Source organism: Nelumbo lutea, chromosome 8 (genome assembly GCF_056320005.1).
Source record: "Nelumbo lutea isolate HS-2025 chromosome 8, American lotus-T2T, whole genome shotgun sequence".
In the NCBI taxonomy this organism is placed as follows: Eukaryota; Viridiplantae; Streptophyta; class Magnoliopsida; order Proteales; family Nelumbonaceae; genus Nelumbo; species Nelumbo lutea.
The window spans coordinates 62,623-79,688 of NC_142691.1; the positions used below are offsets into that span (position 1 = coordinate 62,623).

The 17,066-nt window shown below is 39.6% G+C and overlaps 1 protein-coding gene across 1 annotated transcript in view; it reads right to left on the bottom strand.

Annotated features, from left to right (window-relative positions):
• The window catches only part of LOC148842056 (uncharacterized), a 63,332-nt gene extending 46,601 nt beyond the window's left edge, over positions 1–16,731 (bottom strand). The window contains exons 1-3 of the mRNA XM_088958781.1: positions 16,675–16,731; positions 10,564–10,693; positions 9,961–10,063 (exon numbers count right to left, since the gene is read on the bottom strand). Coding sequence (XP_088814907.1) covers positions 9,961–10,063; positions 10,564–10,693; positions 16,675–16,716 — 275 coding nt within the window. The 5' untranslated portion in view covers positions 16,717–16,731. The remainder of the gene's footprint in view (positions 1–9,960; positions 10,064–10,563; positions 10,694–16,674) is intronic.
• Positions 16,732–17,066: the final 335 nt, after the last annotated feature.

The following is a 17,066-nucleotide window of genomic DNA, read 5'->3' on the forward strand; positions in this document are numbered from 1 at the left end:
GTATCACCAGTAACTACCATGTGTGCATTTCCTTTCTTATTCTTCAATCTGGTCGGCACAAGATGTGGGTAAAGCTTCCAACAAGTATCTCTTGTATGCTTAGGCTTCTTACAGTAGTCACAGACCAAGTCCCTTTTGTCTTCCTTTTTGTTTTCATTGTCATTCTGTTTAGATCTTACAGCACTTACCATAGTAGACTGATCAGAACTGAGATTTTTAATCATTACATCCCTCCTGCACTCCTCTCCTGACACAAAGGCATATGCTTGGGAGAGAGTGGCATTATCCCTAGAAAGAAGATGTTGCCGTGCAATGTCATACTTAGGGTTAAGGCCAGCAAGGAATTTGAACACCCTATACTTCTCTAAATGTCTTTGATAGGTAGCTGCATCCTTGGAGGTTTCCCAACCAAAGGTCTCTAGATGGTCGATCTCCTGCCACAGGGTCTTAAGGACTGAAAAATAGGCTGCAACAGATCTATCTCCCTGCCTTGTGGCAATAATTTGATTTCTCAGTTGATAAGCCCTAGCAACATTCTCACTTTGTGAATAGGTTTCTGCAACCCCATCCAATATCTCCTTAGCAGTATTTGCCCATAAAAAAATTTTACTTATATGTGACAACATAGAATTACACAACCATGTCATTACCATATAATTTTCCTGCACCCACCAGGAGTTGCCAGTTTCGGGTTTCACCTCTTCACTAGTAATATACCCCAATTTTCCACGAGCCCCCCCCCAATGACAATCTTTGCAGATTAGGACCATTCCAAGTAGTTTGTACCATCCAACCTAACTATAGTAATGGTCCCAACTCCGAAGGGATCTCCAACACCTCCTCCCACTGGTCTCATTTCATTCCCAGGCTTATATTCAACTCAGTGTCCCTCCATGTGTCTCAAAAGAGGTACAGAAAACAACCAAAAATGCAGCAAGAACAAACAGAATACCTTTTGGAACCAACGGCACTCCTTTGGTGTCCTAGACTTTCTTCCCACGAAAGATTCCTTTTCTGTGGAATGGGAGAAGAGAGAGAAAAAGCAACCGCCCTCTCTCTAGAAGCCTCCAAACCACATGGAACTTCAATCACCCCTTACAAAAAACCCAGAGGAACCCTAAAAAATTAGGGCGCCACTACCTAGGTCAAAATTGAAGAGTCCAACAAAATCAGGACTCTTCCCCTTTCTCCAATTTTTCCTGATTCTGATGAGAAACCCTAGACCAGCTACAGGGCATACAGATCCATCAAGAAAATCCAAAAACTAGGCTTACCTGAGAGCTTCGATCAGTCTCTTAAATCTTCATGCAGTCGGCCGATCTAGGGCTGCAGGAGTGAATCTCTTCAAGAACCTTCAACCTGCTCCGATACCAAGTAGAAAGCCTTATGTGCTGATTCGGCCAAGCTTCTTGTGAAAGGAAGAGGAGAAAGTTGGGGGTTTCAGCAATAGACAGAGGAAAGGGAAGAAAAGGAGAAGAAGGTCGACTAGGATAGTGATGCATAACCCTAGCCGCCAGCCCCTCATTCTATTTATAATTAACTTAAATATGAGATATTACAAAGATGCCCCTAGTAGGGCGGCAACTCAAACTAAGTACTTACAATTCTTTTAAAAATAAAAAACTAATGGGCCCAAGGCCCAACAACTTCTAAATTTAAAAGAAAACAATCTAAACATAAATCGGCCCACTCAATATAAACAATGGACACCATTGAGGTTTTACCCATGTTTCCATGGAGTTGTTCTCTTCTCATTCATATGATGACTTGTGGAGAAGGTGGGAAGGAGGTAGTTGCATCTTCTATGGGGAAAATAAAAGTCCATAAACAATGGGCACCATCTGTGGAGGGTGCCATTCTACCTTGGAAATGAGCTAAAGACAGATTAAATGGTTAGCAAGGAGCAAATATTCTAGATGACATTCTACCTAGGCTACAAGAAATCAATTGTACTGGGCTTGTTTATAATATCAATGTTCTTGAAGTGGTAGGGTAGTAATTGCTACCCCATTCAAGGGTTGATTGTAATGCTTGTAATATTTCTGATCTTCATTAATAAAATTGATAAGTTATTCATCTTCATGAAGAGGTCATGCTTATATATTTGACAGCATTCCACACCAACAGGACTAGAATATTAGTGAATCATGTGTAAAATAACACATTCTCTCCAACCTCACCGTTCTCTCTCACACTCTACTCCACCAAGTTCTTTAACCCCCACTTCATTAAATATTACAAGCTTACAGCAGACCCAGGTTGGCTAGTGGTTGGAACTGAGAATCTGTGAAATGAGCACTTGGGTCAGCCAAAAAAGAAGATCAAATAAAATCAACATTACCTGGAAGAACGGAAAGATGAGAGAGGGATGGGTTTCTGGAATTATCTGGTTCATTTGTTTCCAGCCTCCAACTTCTATCACCAATTGGCTCAATTAACAGGTTTTCTTGATGGGCTTGCTATAAGAAAACACCCACTGTGGTATCTAGTTGTTGTATTGAGTCTACATATTTGTTAGGTAAATATCAAGCCTACTAGCTGTTCGAGGATTTAGAAAGTTTCTCTTGGACATGTCTAATTTATAAATATAGAGGAAGATGCCGTGTGATATGATGCATTGGAAATGAAATTGAATTAGGCTTTAATGTCCAGATACGAGAACAAGAATGCAACTGTTAGATAGTTTTTTATGCCCTTAGCTTCAATCAGTTTATGTACTTTTGATATTTAATGTAAATAAATAAAGTACATGTTTGATTCATGTTGTGGTATGCTTCTGTGTAAGACCCTAAAACTAGACACCTAATGAGACGTGTTAGTTTTAAATGTTCACAGCCGTTGGATAAGTCTGGGGAGATTTATCCAACTAAGGCTGACACTGGTGTGCTACCAACTGTTGGGGTGGCTTGTCTCAGCCGCCAGGGTGAGACCCAAGGCACACGCAGTGTAGGATTACTTAAACCCTTGAATCGGACCTGATTTCCAGTATTACCCTGGACCTTGGAGATTGATGGGCAAAACTGGAAAGTTACACCTGACCCCTAGACCCGATTATAGTACTGCACTAGGTGTCGGATTGGGCGGTCTTTGATATGCCAATCAATGAGATCCTTAACGAGGGTCAAAACCTGGGTATGTTGGGACAGTCTGAGAATTCATCTGAGTGGGTGATCATAGTGACAGGATCAGCCCCTTTGTCGGACAAAGGTAATGATCAGGGATGCACTGTCTCTGATGGAAACCAAACTGTCGGCAGTTGATTTCAATCGTTGGAATTTTGTTTTGCAAAATTTATATATATGTTACATACTTATATATGGTTTCAAAATATTTGCAAATGGTTTTAATTCCCGGGATCCATGTGAGTAGAGAGTGCAGCACTGTTCCTTGCAGCCGAGGGAAAGGTCCTCTCTTGTCGGGCAGTGCTTGATCATTATGGGCTGAGAGGTTAAGTGTAAGGCCATTTAGGATAATACCTGATGGGCTAATCTTGCATCTGCCCACAATCCCTGGGTTTTTATAAGATGGCTTGGCCCAGGGACCACTTAGTGTAAGTATTGGGCCCAAAGGGTCCATGTGATGGGCTCAGGGGGTTCACTGGGCTTTCCAGTGAATTCGGCTAGGCCTTGTAACAGAGGCTGGGCCGAACCCATGTGGCTGGTGTGTAGATCAATGCTTGGGTCCCACGCCATACAAAGAAGTCCAACTGAGCAGTAGTTTGGAAGACTATTGAGCACTTAATACATATTGGGCCTAAAGTTGATCAGTCACTTAAGGGGGCGGATTTGAGATTAGGTTAAGCCCAAAAGCTTATCTAATCTGCAGATAAGATTAAGAGGAGTCCTAATCCAAATACAGATTTGGATAAGGGCAACTCCTGATATGATTAGGAGGTTTTCTTAATCATTAAGAAAGAGGAAAACCCTAACTTCGAATTACTTGAATTCGAACCCTAGGTGTTTTTCAGCAGACAACCCTGCATTCTTGAGATGGGATCTCAAATAACCCTAGAGAAGAAAATAGCAGTTCGCCACCTTCTTCTCTAGCATTCTCCTCCAGCAGCCGCCGCCACCCTTTCTGCCAGTTCGAGTTCACAGTGGGAGCTGATCTTGGAATCTTCTTTGGGCGTGAACACCAACGTTGGGAGATACTACTTCTCCAGATCAGGTATAATCACTCCCTTCTCTTTTGGTTCAAATCTGGTCTGGTTTGGTTCAAGTAGGATCCTTGAATTTTGATTCTGAAATCAGGGAATGCGATTCCCAATTGGAAGGAAGGTAGAAAATTTTTAAAATTCACCCACCCATTCCGCAACAGTTTTGGCGTTCATACGATGGATTCTACCATTCCTTTCAGCAAACTAGTTTGGGAAACACCAATACACTAGCTAGGCATGTAGAGGTATCCAGGTATGATAGGAATGAAGTGTTTGTTAAGGTTCTAAGTCCTTTTGAATCTAGTTTGCTGCCGTGTGTTCTTATTCCTCTTCCATTAAGTCTTTACTGCTGTTGTATTCTCAATCCTCTTCTCAATTCTTTCTTTTAGTACTATTTGCTTTAACTCTTCTTACTATCTATATCCTGCATCAAACGTTGTGCCATCCCCCCTCCATCAATAGGCTCATAGTGATGGAGAGGCCTCAGCCCTAGAGTAAGAAGAGGCATGTGACAAGTCTAAAGAGACCAACAAAAAAGAAGAAACCAAGCTTCTGATTTCACTAGTTAATTGTTTTTCAATTCTATTTTGATGACTTATAGTTATGTCTCAGTTAATTCTGGCATTTCTAGTTGATTTTTTGCCGTTAGAGTATCTTTGAATTAATTATTAAGGTTTTATCAGACATAAAACAGTGGTATTTTAGTGATTCTTCAACAGGGTATACTTGTACTTTTGTTTCAAGTTATGGTGGTATTCATGTAATTTTATTCTAAGTTGTTGTTGCCCTACTTAAGGCATCTTCCAGGCACATAATGAGATTAGATCAGAATTTTTTTATGAATAATGATGCAATTTTATTAAAACAGATATTGATTCAGGATTACAATCTCATACAAGATCCCTTAGAGAGGCGCGAGCTGCAGCCTCTCCTGACATAATACAAAGAAGTTGGGAAACGATTACAGTAATCACAACTGAGCCCAAAACAATTTTTCCCTATTTGCCCCTTGCTTGGTTAACACATCAGCCAAAGCGTTTGCTAATCTCCCCACCCACTGAATAGAGACAGACATGTTCCTTGTTAGCCATTTAATCTTCTTAATTTCGGTCTTATAGCACCAAACAGTCACATCAGGTTTCCTTAACCAGCCCACCACCACCTTTGAGTCCCCCTCAATAATTAGTTGTTGTACCCCCATTTGGTTTGCAAACTGCACCCCTTGTACCACAGCTAGCATTTCTGCCCTAACAGAGTCACCAAGTCCCAAAGGACCAACAGAGTGGATCCCCTTGCTTGATACCCCTGTGAGCTAGAAAGAAGTCCTTTACCACACCATTGACCAATATAGATTAGTGGCAGGTATTAACACACCCCAGTATCCACTTACACATCTCTCCACCAAAACCACAATTCCTCAATGCCTCAGAGAGGAACTGTCAATCTACCCAGTTGTAGGCCTTTTCAAGATCAAACTTGCAAACAAAACCCCTTTGCCTAGATCTTTTCATCTCCTCCACACATTCATTCGCAATTAGGATATGATCTATTATTTGTCTTCTTGGGATAAATGCCCCTTGATTTTGGCTGATGATGGATGGGAGGACTTCTTTAATCCTCAGAGAGAGCACCTTAGCCAGAATTTTATAGATACTTCTCACCAAACTGATAGGCCCAAAGTATTTTGGATGTATGGAATCAATCTTCTTAGGAATTAGAGCCAAGAACGTAGCATTGACTCCAAAACTTACAAAGCTATTGTCTGCAAATTCCCAAAAGACATCACATAAATCCTCTTTTAGCACCTCCCAACAGTCTTGGTAAAAAGATATTGTAAAACCATATGGGCCCAGAGCATTAGATCTATCCATTAGAAAGACAACATGCTTGATCTCGTCTTCCTCGAAATTCTTTTCTAACCACCTTGCCTTGTCATCCTCCGCCCTAGGCCAATCTATCCCTTCCACACTTGCTCTCTCATTCAAAGGCCTTCTGAATATCGATTTGAAGTGCTCCACTAATTTCCTAGATACATCATCCTGGTTGGTAATCACCTCCACATCCACCTCTAGTTTGGTCACGAAGTTCTTCCTCCTTCTCCCATTGGCCAGCTATTCCCATCCCCTTAATCCACTTATGCCTAGATTTTTGTCTCCAACTAATTTCCTCTCTTAGAAGTACCTCTTCCAGTTCCTTTTTCAGTTGTCTCCCCAACCCTCTGTCATCCTTAGACATGATATTTTGGGATTCCTTCAGGTCCAATTCTTCTATTTGATTGATCACGCTCATTTTTTGTACCTCAAGTCTCCCAAAATGATCCCTATTCCACTCTTTTATCTTAGATCTTAACCTCTTTAATTTCTTAAGAAATTTGACTCCCCTTTAGTTTATCCCGGTTAGCTCCTCCCCCACCACTTCTTCACTTTATTCACAAATTCTTCATGGGTTAGCCACATATTTTCAAATCTGAAAGGTTTAGGTCCAATAGCAAAGGTGACCCTGGGCATAGCTCTAGAAACCAAATTTCTCCACAAACTTTCCCAAGCTAAGTTAAAAAGAAATCTGTAACTTAAGTGACCAAGAGAATTTAGCTTGCAAAAGTGTAAATTCCTTCAACTGACAATCACCAATGAAGCCATTAAACTTCCTTATATTTTTCACCATGAAAATATGCAGCAGCTTGCTTGCTTTCTTTCTATCTTTTCTAGTTCATGTTTCTACTTCAGCTTAGGTGATTTCTACGGTAATTTTTTTTTTTTTTTTGGAAAAGGTAAAGTAGTTTTATTCAGCTCAAAAAAACATACAAGCTGGGTTCAGACCCAGAAGGGCAGCTTGAAAACCACAGATTTCTACTGTAAAATCAGTAGAACAGATTTGGTAGGCCTGTTCTCTGCATTACATAGATCCAGGATCCTTGTCCTACTCCTGAAGGAATCATCAAGTCGAGTTTCCATGGTTGATCTATAATGAATCTGGGTCTATCAGGACTAACAGGTGCCTTCTACGATCAAGGGCTTCTGTTATTGTTTAATTGGGGATTAGGTAATTTAAACTGAATAAGGGCTGAATTGATGGCACTTCTTCACGATCTAAATTAACACCCATGTTGAAATACACTTCCTTGAAGATTGAAAGAAACTCTCAATTGGCAATTAGATAGGTGCAGGAAGGTGGAGAGGATAATTGGACAATCCATCACTTTTAAAGAGAGGCTAGATTTTTTTTCGATCAATAATTATAACCTTCATTGATTAGATATGAATTATAAAGAGTGTAAGCACAATAGGATAAAAAACAGTTTATCCCCAATACCAAAAAGCTTTACAATTGATCCCAAAACATTTGATCTCTCCAACCCTTTGTTTTGCCAAGGGGAATCAGCCACGCTGTTAGCCGTCCCTTTTTTTGATGAATAATAAGAAGTTTTATTAATAGAATTATAAAGATACACAGATAAGGATCCCAAAAAGAGGTGCAAGATCCAGCCTCAGATCAGAACAGAGAATTACAGCTTAAGCCCAAAACATCTGATTCTAATGCACTCCTTGTCTAGCTAGTGAGTCTGCCAACCCATTGCAGATCTTCTTTCCCATTGGAAATGGACAGACATGTTTGTAGTTAGCCATCTGAATCTTCGAAAAACCCCTTTATAGGACCAGGCTACTGTTTCTGGCTCTTTTAACCACTGGATCACCAGCTTGGAATCACGTTCAATTAAGAGCTGTTCACTGTCCAGTTCTTTGACAAATTCAGCTCCTTGTAACACTGCCTGAGTTTCTGCATTAACTGAATCCCCACCTCCTATAGGGCCAGAAAAAAGAGTGATGATCAGCCCCTCTGCATTTATAAACACTCCTCCAATACCGGAGGGTCCAGGATTGCCTAGGCTGCTACCATCAAAGTTGAGCTTAATGATACCCTCCTCAGGAGGTTTCAATTCTACTAACAGCTGGCTTTTCACGCTAGAACTTTTGGCAACCTCTTCCCAATTTCTCCATAAGTCATCAAAAGAGAATGGAGAAAAGAGTTCCAAAGTTTTATCCCAATTGATGGCTCTATTAAGTTAGCATCCCCAAACATTGACCTCATTCCTTTCCTTCTCATCAAAAATTCTGGAATTCCTTTCCTCCCAGACAGTCCAAACCAATGCAGCTCTAACACACCTCCACGTCACCCTACCTCTTTTCGTAGGCCACCTGAAGGTTGTAGGTTCAAATAGATTGCTAATCTGCAATGACAATGTCCACCTGCACTCAAAGAGACTAAAAAGCTTTTCCCAGAGACCTACAACAAAAGAACAGGATATTATTAGATGACTACAACTTTCTCCATTTTCTTTGCAGAGGACACACCAATTGCGAGATATAGTGAGACAAGGTCTTCTCCTTTGCAGGTTGTCCAAAGTGTTTAGTTTCACAAGAGAGGCCTCCCAACAGACAGCTCCCACTTTAGGAGGAATGGGTTTAAACCAAATCTCTTTGCATGGTAAAGACTGAGAGCTAAGGTCAAGAGCACAGGGAAGAGAAGAATGAAGCACAAGAGAAGGTACCCAAAGAGTTAACAGACCAAATACATGCATCTGGTTTAGAAGGGTCCAAGCAAATAGGATCGAGCAGGCAAAATAACTGAGCGGTCTAGTCAAGCTCAGAATCTCTCATGAAACTCAAATCCCGGTTCAATCCAAAAGACAAAGAGAATGAGACAAACCTTTGAACTGGTTCATTTTTAAAGCGAGAGAGGGAATAGAAGGAAGGAAAAAGGTCCTTGAGGGTTGAGTTACCGGTCCATATATCCTCCTAGAAAAGAACCCTATCCCCGGTATATACATCATAGCTGGTTCTAACATCCATACCCCAGGCTATCCATTTAATCTTCTTTAATGTGTTTTTGCACGCCCATAAATCATTTTCTTTATTTTGTAGCCACTGTATCACCAATTGTAAATCTCCTTATACAATCAATTTGTGCACATCTAACTCCTCTGCTCTGCCTACCCCCTTTCAAAATCGCCATTACTTGAGCTCTCAAGGAATCACCAATTCCAACTGGACCTAAAAAGGGTCAGCCACTTCAGTTGTAGATTCCCTTGCTAGGTCAAGGTTTACATGGGAGAATTGCATTGGGGGCCATCCAATTAGGGCTAGCCTTTGTTTCTTTGGGACCTTTTTAGGGTGTTTGGCCGGTTGTTAAGATAGCAATGGGTATGAGAGTTGCCCTTGTGTTTTTCTCTTTATTTCTATGAAGATTCTCTGTTGCTATCAAATTATAGCTATCAGAGCTCCATTTAAAGGAAAAAATTTGTATTAGATGGTATACAGTTTGGGGAGTAGAGAGTGATACTCTGTAATTGGTATTCATTTTCATTTCTCTACATTCTTATGCCTACAAGTAATAATATTTCTGTTACAAAAGTACTAAATTCCCATTATGATCTAGTTACAAAAATACTAAATTCACATGTGTCCAATATCAGGATATCTCAAGTTATTTGGCGAGAACCGAAGAGATGTAATTCGCTTGTACGAGAGACCCTTTCTTTTCTTTTTTTCACTTTTCCTTTTTTTATTTAAATGTTTATTTTGTGGAAATAAGTTGGAAATGAGCCAGCTAACTCAATATAATAACACAAAACTAGACAATAGCGCAGCTTAAATTGGATTTACCAGAAAATGCAAAAAAATGCAATTAAATTAAAAGAAACATACAATTAGAACAAGCACTATTATATAGGAAATACAAAAGCACTACAAGAGCAAAAGAAAATATATATTATATATCAAATGGACATGGGAAAGTAATGTCACTTTTCAGGTGTAAGAATCTTCTTTTCATTGTTGAACTCTTGGATCCAATCCTCATCCTCATTGTCTAGGTCATACTCAATAAACTCTCCAAGCTCAGCCCGAGCTGCAAATTATAAGCAAAATCCTAATAATCCAATTAAAGATAAATTATGTAGAAGATACTGTCACAGTTTCTCAAGATTCAAAGAATAAAGTTAACAAACCTCCCCTTCCACAAGGAGCGCAATGGGAAAAAGAGATGTAAGTGGAAAATTGGCCATTGAAGGGAACTTCAAGATGATAATTAGTTGGCTGGTTAATAATGAAGCAGTTCCATGGAGTTACAGAAATGAAATCAAGCAGTTCAACTGGCTCAGAAGAAATGTGCAACTGCAAATACATTGGGTGAAGAGATATTTAAATGGAATGGTTGATGGATTAGTCAAATCGGCAGTGGATTGGGAACAATTTTTCTGGGCACAATTGTAAGGGATTCATAAGAAGCATTGTGGTGGCGGCGGGGTTAACCATGCTCTCTGACCTTTGATTGTATAACTTGTAAACATTTTAATCAATGAAGAAATCTGCTATTGATCAAAAGAAAAAAAAAAAAAACAAACAAACCTCCTCTTCCACACAAATAAGATGTTGGTTGAGTGAAGGTGCGGGAATAATCTCGTTCATAAGTATCAACAACAACAAACTGTGGGATCGGTATTTCAGGGGCACTTTTCTTGTTAGAAGTTTGTTGTACCTGTAAGATAGAAATATAATCAGTCAAATTCTGGATAGATACAAACAAGGATTAGAGTATCGATATTATACTCCTTATACAGGAAGTATCATATCCATATCCATGGCCATGGATATGAGATATGCCACAATTGGGTACGTATCCCATGAGTTCCGTGTATCGGCATGATATGCCTCCGTATTGAGTCGTACCAATGGATACGGTCTGATGTTCACCGATACAAAAACGCATTGGTGCTTAGTTCGATGAAATTATGCATTAACCACTTTTGGATTATTTTTTAACTTTAATCAAAATTGAAAGTTATAATTATAAAAATTAAAACAGAATTATAATTATAAAAACTGAAATAGTTAATTTAAGATTTAATTTCCCAAAAAATTAATAACTAAAAGTTATAAAAATCATTTATTTTATCTACCTTAAATTATTTATGTGTTTCATTTTACATATAAATTATATGTTAAAAATAAGAACATATTTATTATTTGAAAAGGTAGAGTTGTTATTTATATAAAATACTAAATAAATAAATTTCCCACATTGCTTTGCACATTGTGGGAAGAAAGGAAAGCCAGAATACTCCAAGAAAAGGTGCAAAGCCAACAAGATTTGAAGGAATGTATCCTGTACAGGACTATAGTGTGGATAAAGTCGTTGGAGTTATTTCAGCAGTTTTCTTTTAATAACCTGTGGAGGCATTGGGCGAAGTGGTAAGCAGTTCCTCATTGAAGGCAAAAGATGCACATGAGCTAGGTAACCCCACCTGAAGGCATCTTGAAATTAAATTTTGATGGGAGTAGCCTGGGCAACCCAGGCCCTTCTAGGATGGATGGGGTTAAAAGGAATGAAAGTGCTTCTGTTGCTCTGCTATTTTCAGGCCCATTAAGTGCAGGGGATTCCACAAGGGCAGAACTATTAGCTGCACTACAAGGGGTACAGCTTGCTCTACAGATAGGAGTGGAGCAGCTAGTAATAGAAGGTGTGATTCTAAGGTGGTTGTGGGGTGGTTACAGAATCCAGAGACTGCAATTTGGTGCTTCAAAAATGAACTTAAAGACTCAGTTTGGAAAGAGTGCAAATACATAGAAAATAATACAAAATATAAGGTTTTTTTATCAATAACTTTGAAAGAATTTCATTAATTAAAATGCTTTAGGATACAACAAGAAGTTGCAAAAGAAATCAGCTTAGTAAGCTGACCTAGAACAGAATTACAAAATGTGCCCAAAACATATATGTTCTTTGAACCCCTTGCTTTGCTAAGCTATCTGCCAAAATATAAGGTTTTGCACTCTACATATTTGCATTTGTACTCCTTCCAAACTAAGCCTAAAAGATTCAAATGCTTGACGAGAAACTTGTATGTCAGAATTCAATGGGGCAACGAGGAAACATTTGTATTGGGCTCAGCTGTAATCCTTTTTAGTGTTTGATGGATTGGAGAGGTCACAGCTCATGTCTCTCCAAGTTTCTTATGTAATAGTTGCTCTTGATTTCTTCTTCTAATAAATTCTTCATTTATAAAAAAAAAAGATTTAATTTTCCCAAAAACTTAATAAAACTGAAAATTATAAAAATAATTTGTTTCATCTACCTTAAATGATTTATATGTTTTATTTTACAACTATATTTTAAAAACGAAAACATTTATTGTTTGAAAAAACAATAGAGATTATTTATATAAAAATACTAAATAAACAAAATTTTCCCAAAAATGTATGATGTGTACATGTTTTAGAGTGCCGATATTGTTGTTTGCATGTTTCTCTTCATACAAGCTATTAAAGTGTGCATCTTCATGTGTTCAAACCTTATTCACAGATACTTAGCTTTAGATATACTGTTGTTAATGTATTTATGTGATTTTTTTTTTATCAATAACAAGAAACTATATTAAAAATATGAAACTATGTGAAGCTTAGGTACAAAGGGGAGGTAAAAAGACTTAACTCCCCACCAAAGAATACAAGGAAAATTCAAAAATTAGCCCAAAAAGTCGAAACCCTATCCACCCCTTGCTTTGCTAACCCATCAGCAAAAGAATTACCAGTCCTCTTCACCCAGTTGTAATGAACCACAATATCCCTACTCAACCAGTTAAATTTATTCTTCTCATTGTTATAACTCCATAATCCGCTGCCTCCCCACTTTAGCCACCTAACCACCACCTCCAAGTCACCTTCAAGAACCAAACATCTGATGTTCAACTCCCTTGCTCTTTGGATACCTTCTAGGGCTGCGAGAATCTCAGCCCTAAGAGAGTCTCCTTCCCCAATTGGGCCTAAGAACATAGCAATAATAGCTCCCACCTCATTCCTGAATACTCCCCCAATCCCAGAAGGCCCTGGGTTCCTTATACAACTACCGTCAAAATTCAATTTTATGAACCCAGAAGGAGGAGAGGACCACGAAGGACTACAGGTCCTCTTACAGAGGGCAGAGAAGGCTATCTCCTTCCAATTTCTCACCACATCAGCCACAAAATAATCTGAAAACAATTCCATAGTTTTCAACCAATGTGCCACCCTTAACAAGATTAGATTTAATAAGTCTCCAATGGTTCTTTCCTTATCTGAAAATATTCATGAGTTTCTTTCTTCCCATAGAGACCAACACACTGCATCCCAAATGCTTCTCCACATAGTCTTCCCTCTCTTCTTCGGCCATCTAAAAAAAGAGTGAGAGAACAAGCTTTGGACACTCCCAGGGGGAATCCAAACACACCCAAAAAGGGAAAAGACCCACTCCCAAACTGATTTAGCAACCGAACAAGTGACCATAAGGTGGTAACTAGTTTCTCCATCAGCTTTATAGAGAGTACATCTATTAGGAAGTAAACAAGAGTTTGGTCTCTTCTTTTGAAGAGGTCATTTGTGTTAATTCTTTCCAAGAAAGTTTCCCAACAAAAACTACCAACCCGAGGAGGAATGGGCCTACTCCAAATTTCTTTAACCGAGAAAGACAACCCAATGGGATCAGAAGGCTGAGTTAAAGTCTCAAAAAATGAGGCACAAGAGAAAACACCTGAAGAGGAGGGAACCCAAAATCTAGTGTCCTCCTTAATGGGATCCAAGAAGACATTTTCAAGGATGGCTAACAAAGACAAAATGTGGTCCAAGTCTGTGTCCCTAATTTCCCTTCTCAACCCTAGGTTCCACCCAAACCCTGAAGGAGAGTCTGAGGGGGTTAAGAAGGAAGAAATGGGTTCATTTTTCAAATCAGAAAGAGCATACAAAGAGGGGAATTGGTCCATTAGAGGTGAGTCCCCGACCCAAAGTTGTTCCCAAAATTTTATTTTATTACCGGAGTTAAGACCATACCTGATACAAGGGGAGAATACTGGAAGCAGTTTGTGTATGGCTGACCAAGGAGAAGCAGCTGTAGTCCTTGCCAAGATTCCAGGTTCCCAACCATTGTCTTCCAACCCATGTATACTAGCCACAACCTTTGTCCACAACTTGTCTCTTTCCAATGGAAACCTCCATAGCCATTTCCCTAACAATGCCATGCTCCTCTTCCTAAGATACCCAATCCCAAGACCTCCTATATTTTTACCTCTAGTTACCACCTCCCAACTCACCCTGTGGTCCCACCTCTCCTCTCCAGGCTCCCACAAGCAATCCCTCATAAGCTTTTCCAAAGTGTTAGAGACCTTTGTGGGGATCTTAAACACAGATAGGAAGTACACAGGAAGATTAGCTAGGGTTGATCTAATCGAAGTGATTCTTCCCCCCCAAGGAAAGATAATTTTTCCTCCAAGAGGCAAGCCTTTTCCCAAATCTCTCCACCACCGAGTTCCAAAAGCTTACCTTCTTAGGGTTATCCCCCAGAGGGAGGCCTAAGTAAGCCATCGGCCAATCCGAGATTGCACACCCTAAGACATCCGCATACTCTCTAAGCTCCCTCTCCTCCAGATTCACACCCCCCAAACTACTTTTATCCAAATTCACCTTGAGATTGGATACCCGCTCAAAGAGTTGTATTGCCAACTTTAGGTTCTGAATCCACTCAATGTCCCCACCTTCACAGAAAAGCATAGTGTCATCTGCGAACTGTAGATGAGTAAGAGGTATCTCCTCCCTTCCTACTCTCCATCCTTTTATTAAATTCCTTGAATCTGCTCTCTGAATCAATCTCCCAAGTACATCAGCAATCAGAGTGAATAGGAAAGGGGATAATGGATCACCTTGTCTTATTCCTCTCGAGGCAGGGAAGAAATCCACCACAGTTCCATTCACCAAGATAGAGTAGTGGCAACTTCTAATACAACCCCAAATCCAATTACACTAACTATCTCCAAAGCCAAAACTTCTCAACACCTCCAACAAGAAGGACCAATTAACCAAGTCATAAGCCTTCTCCAAGTCCAATTTACACACCACTCCTTTCTTCTTGGATTTTCTAAAACTCTCCAGACTCTCATTTGCAATCAAGATTTGATCAGTAATTTGTCTTCCCATCACAAAGGCACCTTGGTTAGGTGCAATTATAGAAGGAAGAACCTTCTTTAACCTTAGAGAAAGCACTTTTGCGATTATTTTGTACAAATTGCTCACCAAACTAATAGGTCTGAAGTCCCTTGGTTGTGAAGCCTCTTTCTTCTTACGAACCAGAGCAATGAAAGTGGAGTTCAAGCCCGGGTTGATTATTCCCCTTCTGTGGAACTCCTCAAACATTGACCCAATATCTTCCTCCACAATACCCCAACAATCTTGATAAAAAGCCATTGTGAACCCGTCCGGACCTGGAGCTTTTGTTCTATCCATTGAAAAGATTGCTTCCTTTATCTCCTCCAAATCAAATCTCCTTTTTAACCACTCTCTGTTTTCTGGACTTAGAGTCGGCCAATCTAAACCCTCCAATCAGATCCTTTCATTTAAAGGTCTTCTGAAAATATATTTGAAATGGCCAACAAAGGTTTCTGCTATTTCTACTGGGTGGGAAATAATTGTTCCTTCGACTTCCGACTTTGAAATGAAATTCTTCCTTCTTCTACCGTTTGCCACTGAGTGAAAGAACCCGGTGTTTCTATCCCCCTCCTTCAACCACTTGCACCTAGATTTCTGCCTCTGACTTATTTCCTCCTTTCTAACCACTTTGAAATGTATTTATGTGATTTGGTTGCATTTCTTAGCCTATCTAAGCGTTTTGATATCTTTTGTCCATCTCCATGTGTTTCCAAAGTGAAACTATATTTTTATCTGTATATGAGCTATCTGATTCAATACTCGATACTGATACTTTGATCAGAATACACTAATTCAAGGAAGACATAATACATAAACCAAGAAAAGAAACCCTAATCAGCCATTTAAAGTGCACCAAAAGTCAGTCCAAAATCTTCTTTCTTGAGGCCTTCAAATTCTGGAAGAAGCACCCTATAACAATCTTCAAACTGATTTCAGCCCCAACTTTCCATGCTTTTCATCTTCCCCTCAAAGATTCTTTTGTTTCTCTCCTCCGATAACTCCTAGCAGACAGCAAAGGGAATACAGCTCCAAATAACTTTAGATTTAGGATTTCCATGAACTCTCGGCCAACAACCAAAATTTTCAGAAGAGTCCATTGGCACCCATCCAGCCACCTTGGAGAACTTGAAGAAATAGGCCCAGATTCTTTTCACAAAATTACACTGGACCAGCAGATGCAGAATATTCTCCTCTTCAGCAAAACACAGTGCACATCTCTTTGGGAACTGATAGCCTCTTTTCTTCAGCATATACTGTGTAAGAATACTGCCCATTGAAATCAGCCATGCAAAAGCTTCCACTCTTGGGGGAATTGGTTTCCCCCAGGCACCTCTAATTTATTCAGCCTCCAGCTGGTTCCTTATCAAAGCATTACACATAGATTTTTTTTTTGAAGAGTGAAGAAGAAATTTATTAAAAAAGGAAGGTAGAAGGTTTGACAGTGAATCTTCCATCTTTACATTCTTTCCACCATTTAACATACGAAACCAAAGGAACAATTTCCATTACCTGTACCTGTAGCTTAGCCAGCAGCTCCACACACTCCTCCATCTCACAATCAAACAAAGGTCTCCGAAAGGTAGGGCAACAAACCACTAAACTATTACTGATCTCATAGCATTGCAAAATAGGCACTCCCTTCTTGCTCAGACTATAGAGTCTTGGACAAAGCTCACACAGCTTTCCAATTCCAATCCAATCATCCTCTAAAAATATTACACTAGACCCATTCCCCACTCTTCAAGAGAAAAAAGGAAGCATCAATGAATTAAACTTCATAATCCCCTTCCACACACTTACCCCATAAGATGACCTCACCTCCCTCACATGCCACCCAAAATTCACCACCCCTTACTTACATGCCACCACATCCTCCATAGATCCTCCATCTCCCTCCCAAA